General features: G+C 42.9%; 2 protein-coding genes and 1 pseudogene across 4 annotated transcripts; all 3 read left to right on the top strand.

Annotated features, from left to right (window-relative positions):
• Positions 1-793: 793 nt before the first annotated feature.
• On the top strand, positions 794-5,844 carry LOC123723692 (origin recognition complex subunit 4). 3 transcript variants are annotated; one of them, XM_045698227.2, is made up of 14 exons: positions 794-930; positions 1,145-1,213; positions 1,554-1,630; positions 2,286-2,376; positions 2,477-2,552; positions 2,669-2,754; positions 2,836-2,884; positions 2,984-3,135; positions 3,472-3,645; positions 3,782-3,868; positions 3,954-4,062; positions 4,187-4,282; positions 4,368-4,435; positions 5,464-5,844. In XM_045698227.2, exons 2-14 carry the CDS (start codon positions 1,157-1,159, stop codon positions 5,644-5,646), a joined length of 1,305 nt encoding a protein of 434 aa, XP_045554183.1. In that variant the 5' UTR covers positions 794-930; positions 1,145-1,156; the 3' UTR covers positions 5,647-5,844. The 3 variants fall into 3 exon arrangements, with proteins under 3 accessions (XP_045554183.1, XP_082819202.1, XP_082819203.1); XM_082963076.1 differs by having other exon boundaries at positions 861-1,011; XM_082963077.1 differs by lacking the exon at positions 794-930 and adding an exon at positions 943-961.
• Positions 5,845-9,110: 3,266 nt separating this feature from the next.
• Positions 9,111-19,247, top strand: LOC106574756 (heat shock factor 2-binding protein). Its single transcript, XM_014150802.3, has 8 exons — positions 9,111-9,320; positions 11,594-11,741; positions 11,911-12,014; positions 13,833-13,982; positions 14,814-14,958; positions 16,882-16,999; positions 17,928-18,031; positions 18,469-19,247. The coding sequence occupies exons 1-8, from the start codon at positions 9,177-9,179 to the stop codon at positions 18,726-18,728; spliced, it is 1,173 nt and encodes a 390-aa protein (XP_014006277.1). The 5' UTR covers positions 9,111-9,176; the 3' UTR covers positions 18,729-19,247.
• A 763-nt stretch (positions 19,248-20,010) lies between these two features.
• On the top strand, positions 20,011-21,299 carry LOC106574766 (phospholipid scramblase 2 pseudogene; annotated as a pseudogene).
• The last annotated feature ends 1,308 nt before the right edge of the window (positions 21,300-22,607 follow it).

Raw genomic sequence — 22,607 nt, 5'->3', positions numbered from 1 at the left:
GTGGTGTAAAGTACTTAAGTAAAACACTTTTTGGGGGGTATCTGTACTATACTATTGATATTTTTGACAACTTTTACTCCACTATATTCCTAAAGAAAATAATGTAATTTTTACTCCATACATTTTCCCTGACACCCAAAAGTACTTGTTACATTTTGAATGCTTAACAGGACAGGAAAATTGTCAAATTCACACACTTATCAAGAGAACATCCCTGGTCATCCCTACTGCCCCCAATCCGGCTGACTCACTAAACACAAATGCTTCGTTTGTAAACTGTCTGAATGGTGTAGCATGCCCTTGGCTATCCGTAAATAAAAAATAAAATAACATTTGTGCCGTTTGGATTACCTAATAGAAGCTATTTGAAATTCTTTATACTTTCACTTTTGATACTTAAGTATATTTAAAACCAAATATTTTTAGACTTTTACTCAAGTAGTATTTTACTGGGTGACTTTCACTTTTACTTGAGTCATTTTCTATGAAGGTATCTTCATTTTTACTCTAGTATGACAATTGGGTACTTATTCCACCACTGATAAAAGGCTCAACACATATGTGTCTGACCTGGCATAGAATAAGTAAAGCTTCCATGAGCATACTACTACTTCTGGCTACCAAAAGGTCCGGACCATTCATAATGCATTCCCAAGTGCTAACTTGGTGGCGGTGGTGGGATAATCACTGTTGGAAGAGAACATCCCCTCTTTGATTAAGTACATTTTATATTAATTAGATGCAGGGAATCTTACATACTGGAATTATTCATTTAAATGTGTGTAGATTGTTTTGTGCAGTGATATAGCCTCCTATTGTAGGTCCAATAATTAGGTGACCCGGAAGTGGGTTGGAGTTGTGATTGTTAAGTGAGAAATGTCTTTGCAAAGATTACAATTTCGCGCTTAGACCACTGTCATCGGGAAAAAAGTAAAGAATTATTATTAACGTCACCGAACTTGTAAATATCACTCAGTCATATGTTTCATCTTAGACTTTTATTTTTATAAGGCGAGTCAGCAGCTAGTTCCTCTAATAGAGAAATATATCGCTTCGTTTGCACTGCATGCCATGTTGCTTGCTCGCTAGCTAGCTACTGTAGTTAGCTTTAGCTCAAGTCTCTCTTGTGTTTTGTCCATTCTAGATTGTTGCCACCATGAGTAAACGAAAAGTGAAAGAAACACACATGCCAGTCGGCGAATGTATTTCTCAGGTTTGTATTCGTTTGTTTTATTGAATGTTTACATTGAGCAGGTAACGTAAAGGATCAATACATTAGTTGGTTGTGGTGACCTTGCTAGATCGAATCCCCGAGCTGACAAGGTACAAATCTGTCGTTCTGCCCCTGAACAAGGCAGTTAACCCACTGTTCCTAGGCCGTCATTGAAAATAAGAATTTGTTCTTAACTGACTTGCCTAGTTAAACAAAGGTTAAAAAAAACAAAAATCAAATAAACCTTACCCAGATAACACATTAAGATATGATGTCCCATGGACAACATTACTCTCAAATACTTAATAATAACCCTTTTTAGTATGGATTTCTTTTTCAGGTTCAGATGATATTGAGGGAGAGATTCTGTCATCAGAGACTTCCTGAAAAGCCAGTGGGAATGGAATCACAACACAAGTAGGTACCTTGGTGGTGCTGACCTGCTAACTAAGGTTTTATTCATTTACAAATGTGACACTCACTGACTACTTTAGAAGATTGATTAATGTAAGGGTAATGGTATGAGTTGGGTCTATTTGCCATAACACATGACAAGTGTGTTTTATGAGGGGTACTCCACAGGTCATGTGTCATGGCAATGTGCATTTTGTTGGGGGCTGAAAGTCTCAGCATAATAAGCTTAACTGTTCAGATTTTCAATTTCACAAGGACCCAGCTGTTGTTTATTATTTGGCTCCAGCCCCACCTACACCTGTCATGTCTGTTTCTGTGTGTCTATGCTGTCTAGTGTTACCCATGTTACACCTTGGTAGCCACCGGCCGCGTTCAAAACAACTGGGAACTCTGAGAAATACGAGGTCGGAGCTCTAGAAAGAGGCCTGAGTTCCCGAGTTGGATAACCGTTTAAATAGATTTTTCCCAGTCGGAGCTCATTTTTTCCCCAAGTTCCCATTTGTTTTGAACGCACTGAAGTTGGAGAGTTCCCAGTTGTTTTGAACGCACTGAAGTCGGAGAGTTCCCAGTTGTTTTGAACGTGGCAATTGGCCAGGTTGTATGCTGAGCTGCAGAGAGTGGGGCATTGTGGGTAACGGTCCTTGTGTTAATGTTCCAGACACCTGCTGGAGCTGCTGAGGAGGACAGCTGTCCATGGAGAGAGTAATTCTGTACTCATTGTTGGACCCAGGGGATCTGGGAAAACAATGGTATGGAATGCTACAAGGATAGCCGTGTCCCAGATCTGTTTGTGCTGTATAGCCAACTCCTATTGTCGTCGTCATGCATGTTGACTTCTGTTTTCTCCAGCTCCTGAACTGTATCTTGAGAGAGTTGCTGGAGGTGAAGGATATCAATAAGAATGTGTTACCTGTCCACCTGAATGGTTGGTAGTAGGATGTCTGTGATTGTTTTTATGTTTGTTTCTGTGTCTGTTGATCCTCTGTTTCTGCATTGTCTTTTAATTCTCTCCCCAACTCTTCTTCTTCTCTGTCTCTCTAGGTCTTTTACAGACTGATGATAGAATAGCGCTCAAAGAAATCACACGCCAGCTCAATCTGGAGAATGTTGTTGGAGACAAAGTGTTTGTAAGTGTTTACAGAAGTTATGCTGTATGTTTTGTCCCTTTGCAATTTATAGCTTGCTCTTTATTTTATTGTTATTTTCAGGGTAGTTTTGCAGAAAACCTGGCCTTCCTTCTTGAGGCGTTAAAGAAAGGTAATAATTTCTGCACATTGCCCTCACTATAATTTTGAAGAATCCGCCCTCTTTATGCTGACAGTATGTCTCTACAGTGTACTGTTGTCTTTGTCCCAGGTGATCGTAGCAGCAGTCGGCCTGTCCTCTTCATTCTGGATGAGTTTGACCTGTTTGCCCACCATAAGAACCAGACTCTGCTCTACAACCTCCTGGATGTCTCCCAGTCTGCCCAGGCTCCCATCGCTGTGATCGGCCTCACCTGCAGACTGGTAGGGTCTCTTCTACCTCAGTTGTGTACTATCTAGCTTTTAGACCTCTCCAGTGATTAACTAGTTTTAGTTTCAAAAGGATAGGTTTCAATCGAATTATATTCTACTCTACTCACAGGTGGTTCTTTAATTGGGGAGGACGGGCTCTAAGTAATGGCTGGAACAGAATAAATTGAATGGTATCGAACACATGGTTTGTATGTGTGTGTGATACCATTCTGTTTACTCCATTCCAGGCATTATGAGCCGTCCTCCCCTCAGCAGTCTCCTGTGACTTTACTCTACCTTATTCTCTTCTCTGGTGATCACAACTGGTTTCATCTCTGCTTGCTGCAGGATGTCCTGGAGCTGCTAGAGAAGAGGGTCAAGTCCAGGTTCAGCCACAGACAGATCCACCTGCTCAGCTCCCTGAGCTTCATACAGTACCTGGACAACGTCCGCTCACAGCTCAGCCTGCCACAAGACTTCCCCGACACCAAGTTCCATGACGAGTGGAATGACGGCATCAAGGTGAGGCCAGTCCAGGACTGCAAACTATAATTTAAAAAAAAAAATGTAACAGTACTAGATTTGTGATGTGCTGTAGTGGGCTTTATCTGAAAGGCATTTTTCTTCTTACTCACGATGCCTCCTGACTCTCTTTCAGACGCTATGTGAAGACCAACTAGTGGTGGACGTCTTACAAAGACATTATAACTCCAGCAAAGACTTCCGTTTCCTGCACTTGTTACTGGTAGGAGTTTGTATCTGTAGTATAAAGCAAAGAGTGGAAAAACCCCTCTAAATGTTGCTTTGTGTGTGTGGACCCCTCTCTGCAGATGCTGGCTCTGAGCCGTGTGAGCGCATCTAAACCTGCCATCAAGCCCACTGATCTTCTGGAGGCCAGTAGAGTCTGTATGGTGGACTCTAAAGCAAACATTCTTCATGGTAATTTAAAGCCTAAAGCCATTAGGGGTAGAGGTCATTATTAGAGGATTTCTTTGATGGATGTATGAACATTTGATAAAACATTGATCATTTGGCCTGCTTTTTGCTTTGTTGATCTTTCCAGGCCTGTCCATTCTTGAACTGTGCCTGATAATTGCCATGAAACACTTGAATGACATCTATGAAGGAGAGCCGTTTAACTTCCAGATGGTTCACAATGGTAAGGATCAACAGTTAGTAAGAGCTGGTGTGTAATTGTTGGGAATGACATACGTTTGTGTTAATAGATATTTTATTTTTGTCAGAGTTCAAGAAATTCCTGCAGAGGAAATCCCATTCTATCCATAACTTTGACAAGCCAGTCGTCATAAAGGTGGGTCTGCATGACATGGTCTCAGTAGAATGACATCAGACCCTTCCAATAGTATTTTTCATAAAGATCCTATAATGTTTTTGTGGATCGTTCTCAAGGTCAGTTTATTTCACAATGAAGAAGGGTGGATATGTGCTGAATGTTGATGTATACTGAACAAAAATATAAACGCAACATGTAGTGTTGTCATGTTTCATGAGCTGAAATAAAAGATCCCAGAACTGTTCCATACGTACATAAAGCTTATTTCTGTTATTTTGTGCACAGATGTGTTTACATCCCTGTTAGTGAACTTTCTCCTTTACCAAGATAATCCATCCACCTGACAGCTGTGGCAGTTTAACAAGCTGATTAAACAGCTTGATCGTTACACAGGTGCACCTTCTGCAGAGGACAATAAAAGGCCACTCTAAAATGTGCAGTTTTGTCACAACACAATGCCACAGATGTCTCAAGTTTTGAGGGAGTGTGCAATTGGCATGCTGCCTGCAGGAATGTCCACCAGTACTGTTGCCAGAGAATTGGATGTTAATTTCTCTACCATAAGCCACCACCAACGGCATTTTTGAGAATTTTGCAGTACGGCCTCGCAACCGCAGACCACGTGTAACCACACCAGCCCAGGACCTCCACATCCGGCTTCTTAACCTGTGGGATCGTCTGAGACCAGCCAGCCAGATAGCTGATGAAACAGAGGATTATTTCTGTCTCTAATAAAGCCCTTTTGTGGGGAAAAACTCATTTGGATTGGCTGTGCCTATGCCCACCCATTGATGCGCCCCTGCCCAGTCATGTGAAATCCATAGATTAGGGCCTAATTTATTTATTTAAATTGCCTGATTTCCTTACATGAATTGTAACTTAGTAAAATTGTTGGATGTTGCGTTTATTTTTGTTCAGTACATAATGCCGTTGGTTGTCCCTTCTCTGTAATACCCCTGACTAAAGTTTATTGTAATACATACAGTCTTGGCATACATGTGGCTATTGTATTATTTGATACTCAACCCAACAACACTCTGTTCCAGGCGTTTGAACACCTGCAGCAGTTGGAGCTGATTAGGTCTATGGACAGCTCCACAGCAAAGATCCAGAAGGAGTACCAGCTGGTGAAACTTATGCTGGACCACAGCCAGATCATGGAGGCCCTGCAGAAATACCCACAATGCCCCACAGATGTCAAACAGTGGGCCATGTCTGCTTTTGGTTAAAGGTACATATTCTTCTATATTGGGTCCAGGGAGTTTTGAAAAAAACAATGAAAGATATGGGACTGTGGCCTGGACCCTGTCCTCAGGGACAGACAATGAATGACCTGACAAATGTTTCTGCCATGTGTTCATTCCTTGTGTGTAAATGTACATATTTGGCTGTACTTATTGAATAAAGTCATGCAATTGTTTTGGTCATCAGTGTACCAGTTCTTGGAACCTAAAAGTATTCAACGCTAAATGCTGCCATCTAGTGGTCTGTTTTGGAACTGACATTACAGGGTACAAAACTTCGCATTGAGCAATCATTATGCTTTGTCAGGGGGAATAGCATACACTTTCTCTGTACTATATTTAACAACCAGGCATCTGAAATTAATGCAAAGATGAATGCATAATTGTCAATGTCACTCAGAAAATAAGAAATTGTAATACTCCTGAACAGTAGTGTGTCAGTTTAAGGTTTTGCATTAAATGTGTTTACCATGCTAGAGGAGAGATGCAGCACCTTTACAGGTTCTGGGGTCTGGAAGACCTGCATCTCGTCATTGATGTCGGTATCCCCACCACCGTACTGCACAGCCTTCTGCACCTTTCCCTCTGTCAGGGAGCAGGACACTTTAGTTAACTGTAGAATCCACCCGGACATCACTACCACTGAAGGACTAGCTTAAAAGATAAGGTGTGTGTGTATTGGGCTGATGAAAGGCTGTCATTCAACAGTCAGTATCTGTTCTAATGAACATGACGTGGTAGTTTCTCCATCCGCAGCTACCACTCAGTCGACCACAATCCTCAAAAACATGACCGGGTATCCCTCTGTAGAACCAGTGGACGCCCGGTCAGCGGAGGCACTGCCCCCTCCATGAGGCGTGAGGGGCTGGTCTCGGACATACGACAAGTTCTTGTTTAGGAGGTCCAGCCGCCGCACTGCGTTCGTACACTTTAACAACTGCACGACCTGAGAGAATTGAAACATTTGAACCATGAGAGATGGGTCAAATCAGGGGCGGAAATCCCAGGGGGGACACGACCCCCCCCCCCCCCCCCATCCTGGGAAAAATATGATTTGTCCACCCCAATATATTACTGAAACATAACTATGTAATTTAAATAATATTAATAATACGCAATGAAAGCAATTGTGCTGATTATAGACACTTAATAGCGCGTTTTTAAGTTTCAAAAGATTGCGACCCCCCCCCCCACCCTTTGCCTCACAATGGTTTGATCCACTGCCAGTTCCTTAGTTGGCAAGGTAACAGAGGGGTCGTATCTACTGTCTGAAAGGCACTCAATGAACGTAACTGATGTGAGGTTAATCCAGTCAATCGCGCACACACACTAGCTGAATATGCAGAGCTAGCGCGCAAATATTAACTATTAAGCTAGCTAGTACCTATTCCATTTATGTGGCCTCGTCAAAGATGGAATCTTTGCTATCGTCAATTTATTCCAAGATCAGCATGCAGATGATGTAAGTTAGTACTTCAAAGTCCCTGTGATAAGGTTAGCGATAAACTGAAGTCCAAACTGAACAGAACTACACTCTCTTCTACCATTGTCTTAAATATATATAATGGTCTCGTTGCAAAAGCTAAATTGTCGCAAGGGAACTTTTATTTATTTATTTTATTTCACCTTTATTTAACCCGGGTAACACCACTGAAACGGAATTGGTGCTCGCTAGCTTTGCAAATTCAGTTATTGTTGGAAGCCAGCCAATATGAAACAAACTATTAAAATTACAAAAGGTTGCAGCATATGTTGTGTAAATGGTGAACTCATTCAGCTGTCAACTCGTAATTTTAATCCGTTTCACATTTTCTAGCTAACTTTTAGATCGAAGCCCAAATAGAATGATAAAAGATAAGATGATAGAAGCCCATCTCCTACTGTATATAACCTACACACTGTGTGTGTGTGTAGCCAGCCAGCCAGGTAGAAAAATGGCAGAAAAATAAAAGACGGACATCAGAGTATTTTTCAGTACACCAAAACGCAAAGTAAGAACCCTAGTAGCCTAATATCTCAAAGACTAGTTGATAAAATGTTCATAAGAAAGAAATGAAATTCTAATAGAAATGTTTCACAATGATGTCATTAGGCAGAGCAGGCAACAGATGGCACACAGACAGCAGAGTTGGGGACAGATATGCAGGGACAGACTGGCAGAGACAGGGAGTCTCAGGTAAGTTTGTTGAGTCTTTGTTTGGCAACATTATGAAAGGTTCTCAATTTTTTTTACTTGTAAAATAGGAACATAATTGGAAAATGCCATGGATACCCCCACTCTCAACTTAAACTGGTGACTGAACTAAGATTTGTTAAAGGCAATGGTATTGCTGTTGTGATTAGTTGTGTAGTTTTGGGTACCGGTAGTTAGGAGTACGGCAAACACCTTATTTCTTTGGTTCCTCAATATACATTTACCATATTACAATGTAGGCTATGTGTTACAGCACTACTTTTGGTGTCCCCCTCAGGAATTGCTCTTGAGAAAATTTCATATAATTGTCCCCTCCAAAGTTGATATCAGATTTTCGCCCCTGGGTCAAATATACAGCGAGTACTGTAGATTTTTAGTACATGACAGAGGAACTCTTGAAACTGATCACTGTATACTGTAGCTAGCCCACTGGAAGCTAGAAAGGTCAAAAGTGACGTGATGTAGGTCAGGGCCACTGAGGGCCCAGGGGTCATTGCTGCAGGAAGATGTTTGGGGGGGGTGGGGGGTCGTGTCTTTACAAAAGATACTGGTGTCCCAGTGAAAAAGTGCGGTGGCATTGAGATTACATATGATTATTGGAAATTATGCTGCAGTAATTCAACATTCCCCCAATAAACCCCTGAGCAAGAAACATTATAGTTTGAATATAACCCAAAAGATTTGGTCAATCAGACCAACACATTTCACAGTTTCGTGTATATAAATAAGACAGAGCATTGGTTAATTTTCGACTTATTCCTGAGATAAAATTATATCTATTCTTCCTATAGTACTAGTGATGAGTCGTTCGCTAACGAACGGCTCTTTTTGAAATGATCTTTTTGGTGATTTACATACCGTTTTTTTTTTCAAAACAACGATTACCTGCAAATAAGTTACTAAATTATCTAAAGAGGGTGAATTCTCACTTCAGAAACAATAAATAGTGTGGAGAGCGGGTCATTCTGGTCCACCCTAAAATTTGCAGTGCTTTAAAAAGAACTGAATCATTTATCCAGGTAAAAATGCATTTGAACGCGCATATCACGATCTGACATAATGGTAGCCTACTTTTTGTGATTTACATTGGAGATTTGCACGTTTTCCTTGGTTCTATATATTTTTTTAAGCATTTCGAACGAGGAGCCATTTGGGAGCCCAATGAGCCGTCTCTTTTACCTGAACGGAGCCAAATGAGCCGACTCTTTTACCTGAACGGAGCCAAATGAGCCGACTCTTTTACCTGAATGGAACCAAATGAGCCGACTCTTTTACCTGAACGGAGCCAAATGAGCCGACTCTTTTACCTGAACGGAGCCAAATGAGCCTGCTCTGCTCACCGAAAAGACCCGCAATGCTCATCACTAGTGGCAAGTGCACTAAACTCATCTCAAAGCAAACCTCCGAGGAATTAATGACTCAAGCAATAGACACAAAAATGTTGGCTTTGTGCAAGAAAGGAAAGGTATTTATTTAATATTTTTGACTATCACTACAGTAAAACTAAAATATTGAGCTCGCAAATTAGCTTCCATGAAGTTGCACGTTTGCTAGCTACGCTTGCTACTGTAACTAGCTAGCTAACAAGAGCTAACCAGACACGAACACAGGTACTTACATGAAGATGAAGTTACTACTTATTCACAAGTAGGTTCTCTCTTTGTAACAACCATCTCAGCAAACAAAGTTGAAGAGTCACTGTCAGCTAGACTTGTAGGTCGAGTAATGTTGGATTAGGTTACTATTTCGGTCTGGTCAGGAGCGAGCTCGTTATTTGTCGTGTGAAGAGATCATTTACCTGAAAGTTCTGTCCGTCCTTGTCTTGAAATGTACATTGTAATTTTCAGATTTGTCCACTAGATGCCAGAACTGCAATAACTATTACAGAGCTAGCAAAGATGGTCTGCTTCTAGTGAACTGTATGCATATAGGGACTCTTAAATGAAAACCTAATATTACAGTTATGACTACAGCATACCACATATTACAGCTATGACTACTGCATACCATGTAATATTACAGCTATGACTACTGCATACCATCTAATATTACAGCTATGACTACTGCACACCATCTAATATTACAGCTATGACTACTGCATACCACCTAATATTACAGCTATGACTACAGCATACCACATATTACAGCTATGACTACTGCATACCATGTAATATTACAGCTATGACTACTGCATACCATCCTAATATTACAGATATGACTACTGCATACCACCTAATATTACAGCTGACTACTGCATACCATCTAATATTACAGCTATGACTACAGCATACCACATATTACAGCTATGACTACTGCATACCACCTAATATTACAGCTATGACTACAGCACACCATCTAATATTACAGCTATGACTACTGGACACCATCTAATATTACAGCTATGACTACAGCATACCACCTAATATTACAGATATGACTACTGGACACCATGTAATATTACAGCTATGACTACTGCATACCACCTAATATTACAGCTATGACTACTGGACACCATCTAATATTACAGATATGACTACAGCATACCACCTAATATTACAGCTATGACTACTGCACACCATCTAATATTACAGATATGACTACAGCATACCACCTAATATTACAGCTATGACTACTGCATACCACCTAATGTTACAGATGATAGTCTCAGGAAATCCCAGACCTAGGGCAACAGCACTAGGAGCATTGTTCACATTGTGAAGGCACCCTTTTTGCCTAGGGAGACTACAGATATGACTACTGCATACACATACACTACCGTTCAATGGTTTGAGGTCACTTAGAAATGTCCTTGTTTTTGAAAGAAAAGCACATTTTTTTTGTCCATTAAAATAATATATAATTGATCAGAAATACAGTGTAGACATTGTTAATGTTATAAATGACTATTGTAGCAGGAAACGGCAGATTTTTTAAAATGGAATATCTACATAGGTGTACATAGGCCCATTATCAGCAACCATAACTCCTGTGTTCCAATGGCATGTTGTGTTAGCTAATCCAAGTTTATCATTTTAAAAGGCTAATTGATCATTAGAAAACCCTTTTGCAATTATGTTAGCACAGCTGAAAACGGTTGACTGATTAAAGAAGCAATAAAACTGGCCTTTAAACTAGTTGAGTATCTGGAGCATCAGCATTTGTGGGTTCAATTACAGACTCAAAATAGCTTGAAACCATGTACTTTCTTCTGAATCTCGTCAGTCTATTCATGTTCTGAGAAACAAAGGCTATTCCATGCGAGAAATTGCCAAGAAACTGAAGATGTCGTACAACACTGTGTACTACTCCCTTCACAGAACAGCGCAAACTGGCTCTAACCAGAAAATAAAGAGTGGTAGGCCCCGGTGCACAACTGAGCAAGAGGACAAGTACATTAGAGTGTCTAGTTTGAGAAACAGATGCCTCACAAGTCCTCAACTGGCAGCATAATTAAATAGTACAAAACACCAGTCTCAACGTCAACAATGAAGATGCAGCTCAGGGATGCTGGCCTTAATTAACAATGTCTGCACTGTATTTCTGATCAATTTGATGTTATTTTAATGGACAAAAATGTGCTTTTCTTTCAAAAACAAGGACATTTCTAAGTGACCCCAAGCTTTTGAACGGTAGTGTATTTGCCTGGCACATTGGCAAAAATAAGCCACACCTTGCAAAAATCAAGTAAAGCTGTAACAAAATTTATGCACATGACTGGCTATTGATTTTCTGTTCTAGGTTGACAGCCGAGATGGCTTAGTCCAAATCAGAAAAAGAGACTTGGAGAGATTGACTACAGAGGTCATGCAGCTCCGAGAGTTCTTACCCAAAGTAGTGAATGGAGACCTGATTGAGATGCTGCAGAAAGCCCGTGCTGCAGAGACAAGTAAGCTGCCCTTAAAATGGCTCTACGCCGGTTGTTATCATACAAGTGGGCAGATAATGAATAACATGAATGTTGGTATTGGGAAACAGCCTAAACAGTGAAAGGGAAATCGTGCGTGTGTGTGTGTGTGTGTGTGTGTGTTTGTGTGTGTGTGTGTATGTGTGTGTAGTGAAGGATCGCCTTGGTCAGGAGCAGGAGCAACTGAGACAGGAGTGTCTGCACCTCCGCTCTCGTCTGGACGCAGCGCAGAACGAGTGTCAGAAAGAGAGAGAGGTGAGAGATGGAGGGATATTAAAGAGAGGGAGGTGAGAGATGGAGGGATATTAAAGAGAGAGAGGTGAGAGATGGAGGGATATTAAAGAGAGAGAGGTGAGAGATGGAGGGATATTAAAGAGGGAGGTGAGAGATGGAGGGATATTAAAGAAAGAGAGGTGAGAGATGGAGGGATATTAAAGAGAGGGAGGTGAGAGATGGAGGGATATAAGAGAGAGGTGAGAGATGGAGGGATATTAAAGAGAGAGAGGTGAGAGATGGAGGGATATAAGAGAGAGGTGAGAGATGGAGGGATATTAAAGAGAGGGAGGTGAGAGATGGAGGGATATTAAAGAGAGAGAGGTGAGAGATGGAGGGATATTAAAGAGAGAGAGGTGAGAGATGGAGGGATATTAAAGAGAGAGGTGAGAGATGGAGGGATATAAGAGAGAGGTGAGAGATGGAGGGATATTAAAGAGAGAGAGGTGAGAGATGGAGGGATATTAAAGAGAGGGAGGTGAGAGATGGAGGGATATTAAAGAGAGAGGTGAGAGATGGAGGGATATAAGAGAGAGAGGTGAGAGATGGAGAGATATTAAAGAGAGAGAGGTGAGAGATGGAGGGATATTAAAGAGAGAGAGGTGAGAGATGGAGGGATATAAGAGAGAGAGGTGAGAGATGGAGGGATATTAAAGAGAGAGAGGTGAGAGATGGAGGGATATTAAAGAGAGAGAGGTGAGAGATGGAGGGATATTAAAGAGAGAGAGGTGAGAGATGGAGGGATATTAAAGAGAGAGAGGTGAGAGATGGAGGGATATAAGAGAGAGGTGAGAGATGGAGGGATATTAAAGAGAGGGAGGTGAGAGATGGAGGGATATTAAAGAGAGAGAGGTGAGAGATGGAGGGATATTAAAGAGAAGGAGGTGAGAGATGGAGGGATATAAGAGAGAGGTGAGAGATGGAGGGATATTAAAGAGAGAGAGGTGAGAGATGGAGGGATATTAAAGAGAGAGAGGTGAGAGATGGAGGGATATTAAAGAGAGGGAGGTGAGAGGTGGAGGGATATAAGAGAGAGGTGAGAGATGGAGGGATATTAAAGAGAGGGAGGTGAGAGATGGAGGGATATTAAAGAGAGAGAGGTGAGAGATGGAGGGATATTAAAGAGAGGGAGGTGAGAGATGGAGGGATATTAAAGAGAGAGAGGTGAGAGATGGAGGGATATTAAAGAGGGAGGTGAGAGATGGAGGGATATTAAAGAGAGGTGAGAGATGGAGGGATATTAAAGAGAGGGAGGTGAGAGATGGAGGGATATAAGAGAGAGGTGAGAGATGGAGGGATATTAAAGAGAGAGAGGTGAGAGATGGAGGGATATTAAAGAGGGAGGTGAGAGATGGAGGGATATTAAAGAGAGGTGAGAGATGGAGGGATATTAACTAAACGTGTGTTGAGTCTATGGATAGGGTAACCTGTTCTCTAGGTAACATTGTGTGTGTCAGAGTATGTCTTAAGGCCTCACTTGTATGAGTATGAGTGTAAGTGTGTGTGTGTCTGAGTGTAAGTGTGTGTGTGTATGCGTGTAAGTGTGTGTGTGTCTGAGTGTAAGTGTGTGTGTATGAGTGTAAGTGTGTGTGTATGAGTGTAAGTGTGTGTGTGTATGCGTGTAAGTGTGTGTGTGTCTGAGTGTAAGTGTGTGTGTCTGAGTGTAAGTGTGTGTGTATGCGTGTAAGTGTGTGTCTGTCTGAGTGTAAGTGTGTGTGTATGAGTTTAAGTGTGTGTGTGTATGCGTGTAAGTGTGTGTGTGTGTCTGAGTGTTAACCTATCTGCTGCATGCCCCTGCAGGAGAAGCTGGTTCTGAGGGAGCAGCTATGGGAGAGTCGGGAACAGCTGCAGCAGCAGGCTGAGTTCTGTACTGGGCTGGGGGCTGCCTCCTGCACCCTGCTGTGGAGCACCTCCAGTAAGGAGGAGGCAGTCAAAGACATCCTGGCCGATGTGAGAGGCATTCATCCACAGACCGTACAAAACCTTTCACCCAATTCCAAACCAACCCCTAGCCGCTTACACACCTGTGGAGATCTGAGAGGACTGGATAGCTATAACATGATGACAGTGGCTTCATCACACCCTTTAATAGACTTGGTGGAATGTTTACTGTATTGCGCTGACACAGAAGTACCAATGGCCTAGGGGTCAATTTACATAGATGTTTCTATTTTTCTTTCATTTGTGTTATTGACTGTACGTTTGTTTATGTGTAACTCTGCGTTGTTGTTTTTGTCGCACTGCTTTGCTTTATCTTGGCCAGGTCGCAGTAGTAAATGAAAACTTGTTCTCAACTGGCCTACCTGGTTAAATAAAGGTGAAATAAAAAGTGTAAAACATTTTTTTTTAGGGGTCAGCATTCATCTGAACCTATTCCTCTGCCTCTGATCCTTTCCACTCCAGTCCATGTCCTGGTTCTCTTTGAACTCCAGTCCATGTCCTGGTTCTCTTTGAACTCCAGTCCATGTCCTGGTTCTCTTTGAACTCCAGTCCATGTCCTGGTTCTCTTTGAACTCCAGTCCATGTCCTGGTTCTCTTTGAACTCCAGTCGATGTCCTGGTGTTCTTTGAACTCCAGTCCATGTCCTGGTTCTCTTTGAACTCCAGTCCATGTCCTGGTTCTCTTTGAACTCCAGTCCATGTCCTGGTTCTCTTTGAACTCCAGTCCATGTCCTGGTTCTCTTTGCCTTTATCCTGTTCCATCACCCTCCTTGTTCCCCTCCTTAATTCCTCCCCTCTCCCTCTGGCCACCTCTGACCCTGCCTCATTACTCTGATTGTAGGGTAAGCTGCAGTCCTTCCTGAGCGTGGCGGGCCAGACCCTGGAGAGCTTTGTCAAGTCTCTGGATGGGGAGGCCAAGGCCGAGCAGCAAGACTCCAACTCCCATGAGCACCAGTTTGTTCTGGCGCTGGCCGGAGTCGTCACCAGTGAGTGTGCGGCTATGCCACCATGGCATGCCATCCAAACTGTCTATTGAATGTATTTTGATAACCACAGTTTATAATTACACCATCTCACTGTGAGTTATTCCAGTCTATGCTGTGTTATTTAACCTGTTTAGGATAGGGGGCAGTATTTTCACGGCCGGATAAAAAAACGTACCCGATTTAATCTGGTTATTACTCCTGCCCAGAAACTAGAATATGCATATAATTAGTAGATGTGGATAGAAAACACTCTAAAGTTTCTAAAACTGTTTGAATGGTGTCTGTGAGTATAACAGAACTCATATGGCAGGCCAAAACCTGAGAAGATTCTATATGGGAAGTGCCCTGTCTGACCATTTCTTGTCCTTCTATAGCCTCTTTATGGAAAATAGAGGATCTCTGCTGTAATGTGACATTTTCTAAGGCTCCCATAGGCTCTCAGAAGGCGCCAGAACGGGGAATGATGACTCTGCAGTCCCTGGGCGAAAAACAGTAGGGCTTTTGGAAAGTGGTCGTTCTGAGAACAATGACACGGGCCCGCGCCTACATGTGAAGACTCCATTTTCTATTTTCAGTGTTTGAACGAAAACAAGGTCTCCCGGTCGGAATATTATTGCTATTTTACGAGAAAAATCGCATAAAAATAGATTTTAAACAGCGTTTGACATGCTTCGAAGTACGGTAATGGAATATTTTGAATTTTTTTGTCACGATACGCGCCGGCGCGTCACCCTTCGGATTGTGTCTTGAACGCAAGAACAAAACGCAGCTATTTGGATATAACTATGGATTATTTGGAACAAAAACAACATTGGGAGTTGAAGTAGAAGTCCTGGGAGTGCATTCTGACGAAGAACAGCAAAGGTAATCAAATTTTTCTTATAGTAAATCTGAGTTTGGTGAGTGCCAAACTTGGTGGGTGTCAAAATAGCTAGCCATGATGGCCGGGCTATCTACTCAGAATATTGCAAAATGTGCTTTCACCGAAAAGCTATTTTAAAATCGGACACCGCGATTGCATAAAGGAGTTCTGTATCTATAATTCTTAAAATAATTGTTATGTTTTTTGTGAACGTTTATCGTGAGTAATTTTAGTAAATTCACCGGAAGTTTTCGGTGGGTATGCTAGTTCTGAACGTCATATGCTAATGTAAAAAGCTGGTTTCTGATATAAATATGAACTTGATTGAACAAAACATGCATGTATTGTATAACATAATGTCCTAGGAGTGTCATCTGGTGAAGATCATCAAAGGTTAGTGCTGCATTTAGCTGTGGTTTTGGTTTTTGTGACATTATATGCTAGCTTGAAAAATGGGTACTGGCTGGGTACTCTCCTGACATAATCTAATGTTTTGCTTTCGTTGTAAAGCCTTTTTGAAATCGGACAATGTGGTTAGATAAAGGAGAGTCTTGTCTTTAAAATGGTGTAAAATAGTCATATGTTTGAAAAATTGAATTTTGGGGATTTTTGAGGAGTTTGTAATTCGCGCCACGCTCTATCATTGGATATTGGCGAGGCGTTCCGCTAGCGGAACATCTAGATGTAAGAGGATAACATATTTTGCATCATATAATTAAGCAATAAGCCATGAGGGGGTGTGGTATATGGCTAATATAGCACAGCTGAGGGCTGTTCTTACGAGTGCCTGGACACAGCCCTTAGCCGTGGTATATTGGCCATATACCACAAACCTCCGAGGTGCCTTATTGCTATTATAAACTGGTTACCAACATAATTAGAGCAGTAAAAATAAACGTTTTGTCATACCCGTAGTATATGGTCTGATATACCACAGCTGTCAGCCAATCAGCATTCAGGGCTGGAACCACCCAGTTTATAATAAATGGCACACCCTGCTCAGCGTTAACATCATTAGCTCTCCAATCGGTGACCTCTCTGCTGTTTGATTGTCCACTCAGACGTGGCGGCGGTGACGTGTGGGCGGGACTACCTGTCCAGCTCCGCCCACGTCCTCCTGGAGACTCTGATGCAGCTGCTGGAGCTCCTGAAGCCTGGGGTCTTCCCCAAACTCAAAGTGTAAGACTGGAGGACTTCTAAATCACTCACATTAATAATCATACACACACACGGTCTCCTCAGCAGTTATGTTGGCCGACCCAACATCAATACACACAGCCATCTGAATCCAGATCAAATGATACCTACAATAATAAATGAACTAGGCATTGTAGTTTCTCTGCAGGTGGATAAATGATGATGGTTATTGTAGTTTCTCTGCAGGTGGATAAATGACGATGGTTATTGTAGTTTCTCTGCATATGGATGAATGATGATGGTTATTGTAGTTTCTCTGCATGTGGATGAATGATGATGGTTATTGTAGTTTATCTGCAGGTGGATGAATGATGATGGTTATTGTAGTTTATCTGCAGGTGGATGAATGATGATGGTTATTGTAGTTTATCTGCAGGTGGATGAATGATGATGGTTATTGTAGTTTATCTGCAGGTGGATGAATGATGATGGTTATTGTAGTTTATCTGCAGGTGGATGAATGATGATGGTTATTGTAGTTTATCTGCAGGTGGATGAATGATGATGGTTATTGTAGTTTCTCTGCAGGTGGATGAATGATGATGGTTATTGTAGTTTATCTGCAGGTGGATGAATGATGATGGTTATTGTAGTTTATCTGCAGGTGGATGAATGATGATGGTTATTGTAGTTTATCTGCAGGTGGATGAATGATGATGGTTATTGTAGTTTCTCTGCAGGTGGATGAATGATGATGGTTATTGTAGTTTCTCTGCAGGTGGATGTGAGATGGCCATTGTAGTTTCTCTGCAAGTGGATGAATGATAGTGGTTATTGTAGTTTCTCTGCAGGTGGATGAATGATGATGGTTATTGTAGTTTCTCTGCAGTTGGATGAATGATGATGGCCATTGTAGTTTCTCTGCAGGTGGATGAATGATGGTGGTTATTCTAATTTCTCTGTGTTACAGGTTGATGCTGATGGCTCTGTATAATGTCAGTATCAGTGTAAGTGGATTGAAGTATATCAGGGAGTTTCCAGGACTTCTCTCTCTCATCTGGACCCTTTTGGAGGGTAAGAGGGGAGTGAGGGGTGGGCTTGTGTGCTTTGTATGTGGCGTTATAAAATGTGTGCATTCAAAAGCATTTATTTGTTAATTTGGATCTCTTATAACCCACAATGGGGCTAATCGTTCAAGAGTCCAGTGTGTGTCCGAAAGAGAGAGCCTGAATCAGAGGTCAGAGAGCTGGCATCAGTGTGTTTAACTCAGATCAGCAAAGAAGGGCTCGTGTTGTGGTCAGTTAGGAGGATTAAGACTGTATCTCTCTCTTTCGCCTCCCTCTCTCTTCTCTCCCTCTCTCTTTCTCTCTCTCTCTCTCTCTCCCTTCCTCTCACTCGCTTCTGTCTGATTCTGCCCCTCCTCTCTTACCTCGCCCTCTCTGTTTCCTTCTATCTCTCTCTTTTTGCTCTCTCCTGTCCTCCCCTCTCCCGACCCCTCTTCCCTTCCTGAGACGGGGACTCTGAGGTATGCCTCCACGCCCTGCGGCTGCTCCAGTCAGTGCTGTTGGAGGAGGCGGTGGCCCTGGTGGGGCCCGGGTTGCTGCTGGACGACCCCCTTCTCCCACTGGAGCGCATACGCACGCTGGCCACCTCCAGCCGCCACCCGGCCCTGAGGCAGACGGCCCAGGAGACACTGGATGACCTGGGCTCCCTCCGCGCCTCCTTCCTGGACCCCCACGGCACCTCCTCCTCTAACCAAGTACATGTATAAATACATCCAACCCAAAGTTAAACACACAGCACTAGCGACACATCCCACTCACATGATGATGATGATGCTTTCCTACTGTAGAGTAAACGGTTCTCTGATTAGAGAGAGCTCTACTGAGGAGAGCTCCCATGGTGCAATGTGGAAGAGGTTGGTTCCATCGTGTCCCTGTCTCGCTTTTCCCCCGGGTTCAGGGACTTAGTCAGGTTGGTTCCTAACCCACCACAGCAGATGTTCCGGACCAGTAGAACTCCATAAGTGTACCTAAGTGCTCCATAACACATTCAGAACCCATACATAGAACATACATTAGAACTACAAAATTGTGTATGTCAACAAAATCAACAAATAGCTCAAATTAAAACTTGTTGACATAGTCCAAAGCAAGGATGACTTTTGCTTGCCATATGTTAAAGAGAAGCAGTCTGTTTGTTTCAAATATTTATCTACTGTTGTCAGGTGAGTTGGATCTGTTTCTACCTGTTAGCCTGTTGACCTAATACCAGCTAATACCATTTCAGCCTCGTGGCCTTATTTCATTAGGTCAAATACCTTGAGGTCAAGTAACAATGGTGTGTTGTGTTCTACCATTGTTACAGACAATAAAATATTATTCCAAACTTTTCCAAATGAACATTCATTTATATCTGATATGTAGCCTATTTTTACCAGGTTAGGAGCGGTTTGTGTGTATGAATTTGTCTGACTGTCCTGTTCTCCCACTACCATATCCTGGACCACCTCACACGTGACTCCCTAACTGTCAGTCATTTAGCAGACGCTCTTGTCCACAGCCACACATTTTCATACTGGTCCCCCGTGGGAATCGAACCCACAACCCTGGTGCTGCAAGCACCATGCTCTACCAACTGAGCCTCCGACTCCCAGATAAACAGATTATGACGTAGAAATTGGCCTGGTCATTAGGAGCCACCTAAAGTGGATAAGCCTTTCAGTGTGTGAGGGGGGTGACACTGAGTAAGCTGACTCGGCACGTGTACAACAGGCTGTAGGGTATTGAAGCAAGCTAGTCTCTGTGTACATATATAGTCAAGCCTCAGTCTGTTGAGTTACAGTCCATTTCAAAGTTACAAAACATTTCCATATTCTGATCGACCTCCATTCCCAACATGATTGGATCTCTGAAGTGTTACTGTACACTCAAGATGAGAGGGCTAAAAGACTGGGCTGGACTGTGTCCGCTAAGGATCTCTGCTAATAATAGTCATTTGCAAATCCTCTCAAGAACCAACAGGAACTTGCTTACACTCAGAAGAGATGTGTTTCCAATACCTTGCTAACTTGTAGAAAAGGTATGTGTCAGAGCATGTGAAGCTATAAAGGTGTAACTTGGTTTTGTAGTTAAAAAATAAGGAAGAACATTTTTGGTGTCTTGTTTGATCTTGTAGAACGTGGAAGTGCATCGTTTCAATGGCCTCCAAAGGACATGGCGACACCAACTCAGGACGGTTACCCTCGGCCCCAGCTTACTCCGAAGAGGTGCCGCCTGGTCACAATGCTGTGTTCCCAGCGCCCACCTTGGTGCCACCACCCCCAAGCTACCTGACACCTTCAGCCCCACCGGTTCATATGATGATGCCTGCCTCTCTTGAACCACTCAATGTTGTCTACCCAGCTCCCACAAACCCTGGATTCCCACCCCCTGGATACGTGACCCCTTCCGCTCCCCCGATGATGCCTGCCCCTTTCGGACACCCTAATGCTGTCTACCCCGCGCCCATGAACCCCAGAATCCCGCCAGTACCCCCAGGCTACGTTACCCCTCCGGTCCCTGCGATGATGCCTGCCCCTCCGCCTGATCTCCGACCCACCGGCTGCCCCCCAGGACTGGAATACCTGATTCATGTCGACCAGCTTCTCGTCCATCAGACTTTTCATCTGGCCGAACTGCTGGGTTGGGAGGTTAGAAATTCCTACAATGTGAAGAACAGTATCGGGCAACAAGTGTTTCTGGCGGAAGAGGAGAACAACTGTTGCACCCTACAGTGCTTTGGCCCCAGCCGACCTTTCACCTTTCACATCCAGGACAACCTGGGGCAGGAGGTGTTGACCCTGATGCGCCCTCTTGCGTGCAGCTACTGCTGCTTCCCCTGCTGCCTGCAAGACCTGGAGGTGCAGAGTCCCCCCGGTATTCCAATAGGGTATGTGGTGCAGGAGTGTCACCCGTTCCTCCCCAAACTCACTGTGCTGAACGAGAGGAGACAGCCTCAGCTGAGGATCAAAGGGCCGCTGTTTTTCTGTAGTTGTTGCAGAGACGTCACATTTGAGGTGAAGACTCTGGATGACTCAATGTTGATAGGGCATATCAGTAAGCAGTGGTCCGGCTTCCTGCGCGAAGCCTACACGGACGCAGATCATTTTGGAATCGTGTTCCCAATGGACCTGGATGTGAAGATGAAGGCTGTGCTGCTGGGAGCCTGCTTCCTGATCGATTTCCTGTATTTTGAGGAAAGGAAAGGAGACAAGAAACATTGAAATTTTACTCTGTGCCGACTATCCTTAGTGTTTTGTGAAGAAGGTTACAAGGTCCCGTGGGTTCCGTAACAACAAAACAACTACAAAGTTACAAGGTCCCGTGGGTTCCGTAACAACAAAACAACTACAAAGTTACAAGGTCCCGTGGGTTCCGTAACAACAAAACAACTACAAAGTTACAAGGTCCCGGGGTCCGTCCAACCCGTTACAAGGTCCTGCTTCCGAACAACAAAACAACTACAAAGTTACAAGGTCCCGTGGGTTCCGTAACAACAAAACAACTACAAAGTTACAAGGTCCCGTGGGTTCCGTAACAACAAAACAACTACAAAGTTACAAGGTCCCGTGGGTTCCGTAACAACAAAACAACTACAAAGTTACAAGGTCCCGTGGGTTCAGTAACAACAAAACAACTACAAAGTTACAAGGTACCGTGGGTTCCGTAACAACAAAACAACTACAAAGTTACAAGGTCCCGTGGGTTCAGTAACAACAAAACAACTACAAAGTTACAAGGTCCGTGGGTTCCGTAACAACAAAACAACTACAAAGTTACAAGGTCCCGTGGGTTCAGTAACAACAAAACAACTACAAAGTTACAAGGTCCCGTGGGTTCCGTAACAACAAAACAACTACAAAGTTACAAGGTCCCGTGGGTTCCGTAACAACAAAACAACTACAAAGTTACAAGGTCCCGTGGGTTCCGTAACAACAAAACAACTACAAAGTTACAAGGTCCCGTGGGTTCCGTAACAACAAAACAACTACAAAGTTACAAGGTCCGTGGCTTCAGTAACAACAAAACAACTACAAAGTTACAAGGTCCCGTGGGTTCCGTAACAACAAAACAACTACAAAGTTACAAGGTCCCGTGGGTTCAGTAACAACAAAACAACTACAAAGTTACAAGGTCCCGTGGGTTCCGTAACAACAAAACAACTACAAAGTTACAAGGTCCGTGGGTTCCGTAACAACAAAACAACTACAAAGTTACAAGGTCCGTGGGTTCCGTAACAACAGAAGCAGGGCAAGCTTCATCCTAACAGCCATCATCCTATTGAATAGTGGGACATAGGACACAATTTACACTACATGGCCAGACAGTAGGCTATACATGTCACAGGGTACTGTGTGTGAATGTGTGTTTACTTTGTATTGTATTCCATTATATTGTATTACAGTGTATTGAATTTGTGTATTTCCTTTGTGTCATATATACAGTAGAATTCCAATGCAAATGGACAATACAAAGTATGTTGCATCATACAAGCTCAATGCAACATTGACAGCAACTAAATGGTGGCTAGAATCCAACAAAATATCATGCTGCTGAGTGTCGCAAATTGAGTTGAACAATGTTAGCCTTAGCTCATGAGTCATCACCAC

Source organism: Salmo salar, chromosome 16, assembly GCF_965601325.2.
Source record: "Salmo salar chromosome 16, fSalSal1, whole genome shotgun sequence".
NCBI lineage: Eukaryota > Metazoa > Chordata > Actinopteri > Salmoniformes > Salmonidae > Salmo > Salmo salar.
This window is presented reverse-complemented; position numbering and strand designations above follow the sequence as displayed.

What these genes read in the sequence shown, in the direction of transcription:
- LOC123723692 (XM_045698227.2), top strand. Translation starts at nt 1,157, where the DNA reads ATGAGTAAACGAAAAGTGAAAGAAACACACATGCCAGTCGGCGAATGT. An exon ending in TTGTTGGAGACAAAGTGTTT is followed by an intron (nt 2,755 to 2,835) that starts GTAAGTGTTTAC and finishes TGTTATTTTCAG; the next exon opens with GGTAGTTTTGCAGAAAACCT. An exon ending in TCTTGAGGCGTTAAAGAAAG is followed by an intron (nt 2,885 to 2,983) that starts GTAATAATTTCT and finishes TCTTTGTCCCAG; the next exon opens with GTGATCGTAGCAGCAGTCGG.
- LOC106574756 (XM_014150802.3), top strand. Translation starts at nt 9,177, where the DNA reads ATGAGCCTGCTCTGCTCACCGAAAAGACCCGCAATGCTCATCACTAGT. An exon ending in AGCCCGTGCTGCAGAGACAA is followed by an intron (nt 11,742 to 11,910) that starts GTAAGCTGCCCT and finishes ATGTGTGTGTAG; the next exon opens with TGAAGGATCGCCTTGGTCAG. An exon ending in TCAAAGACATCCTGGCCGAT is followed by an intron (nt 13,983 to 14,813) that starts GTGAGAGGCATT and finishes CTCTGATTGTAG; the next exon opens with GGTAAGCTGCAGTCCTTCCT.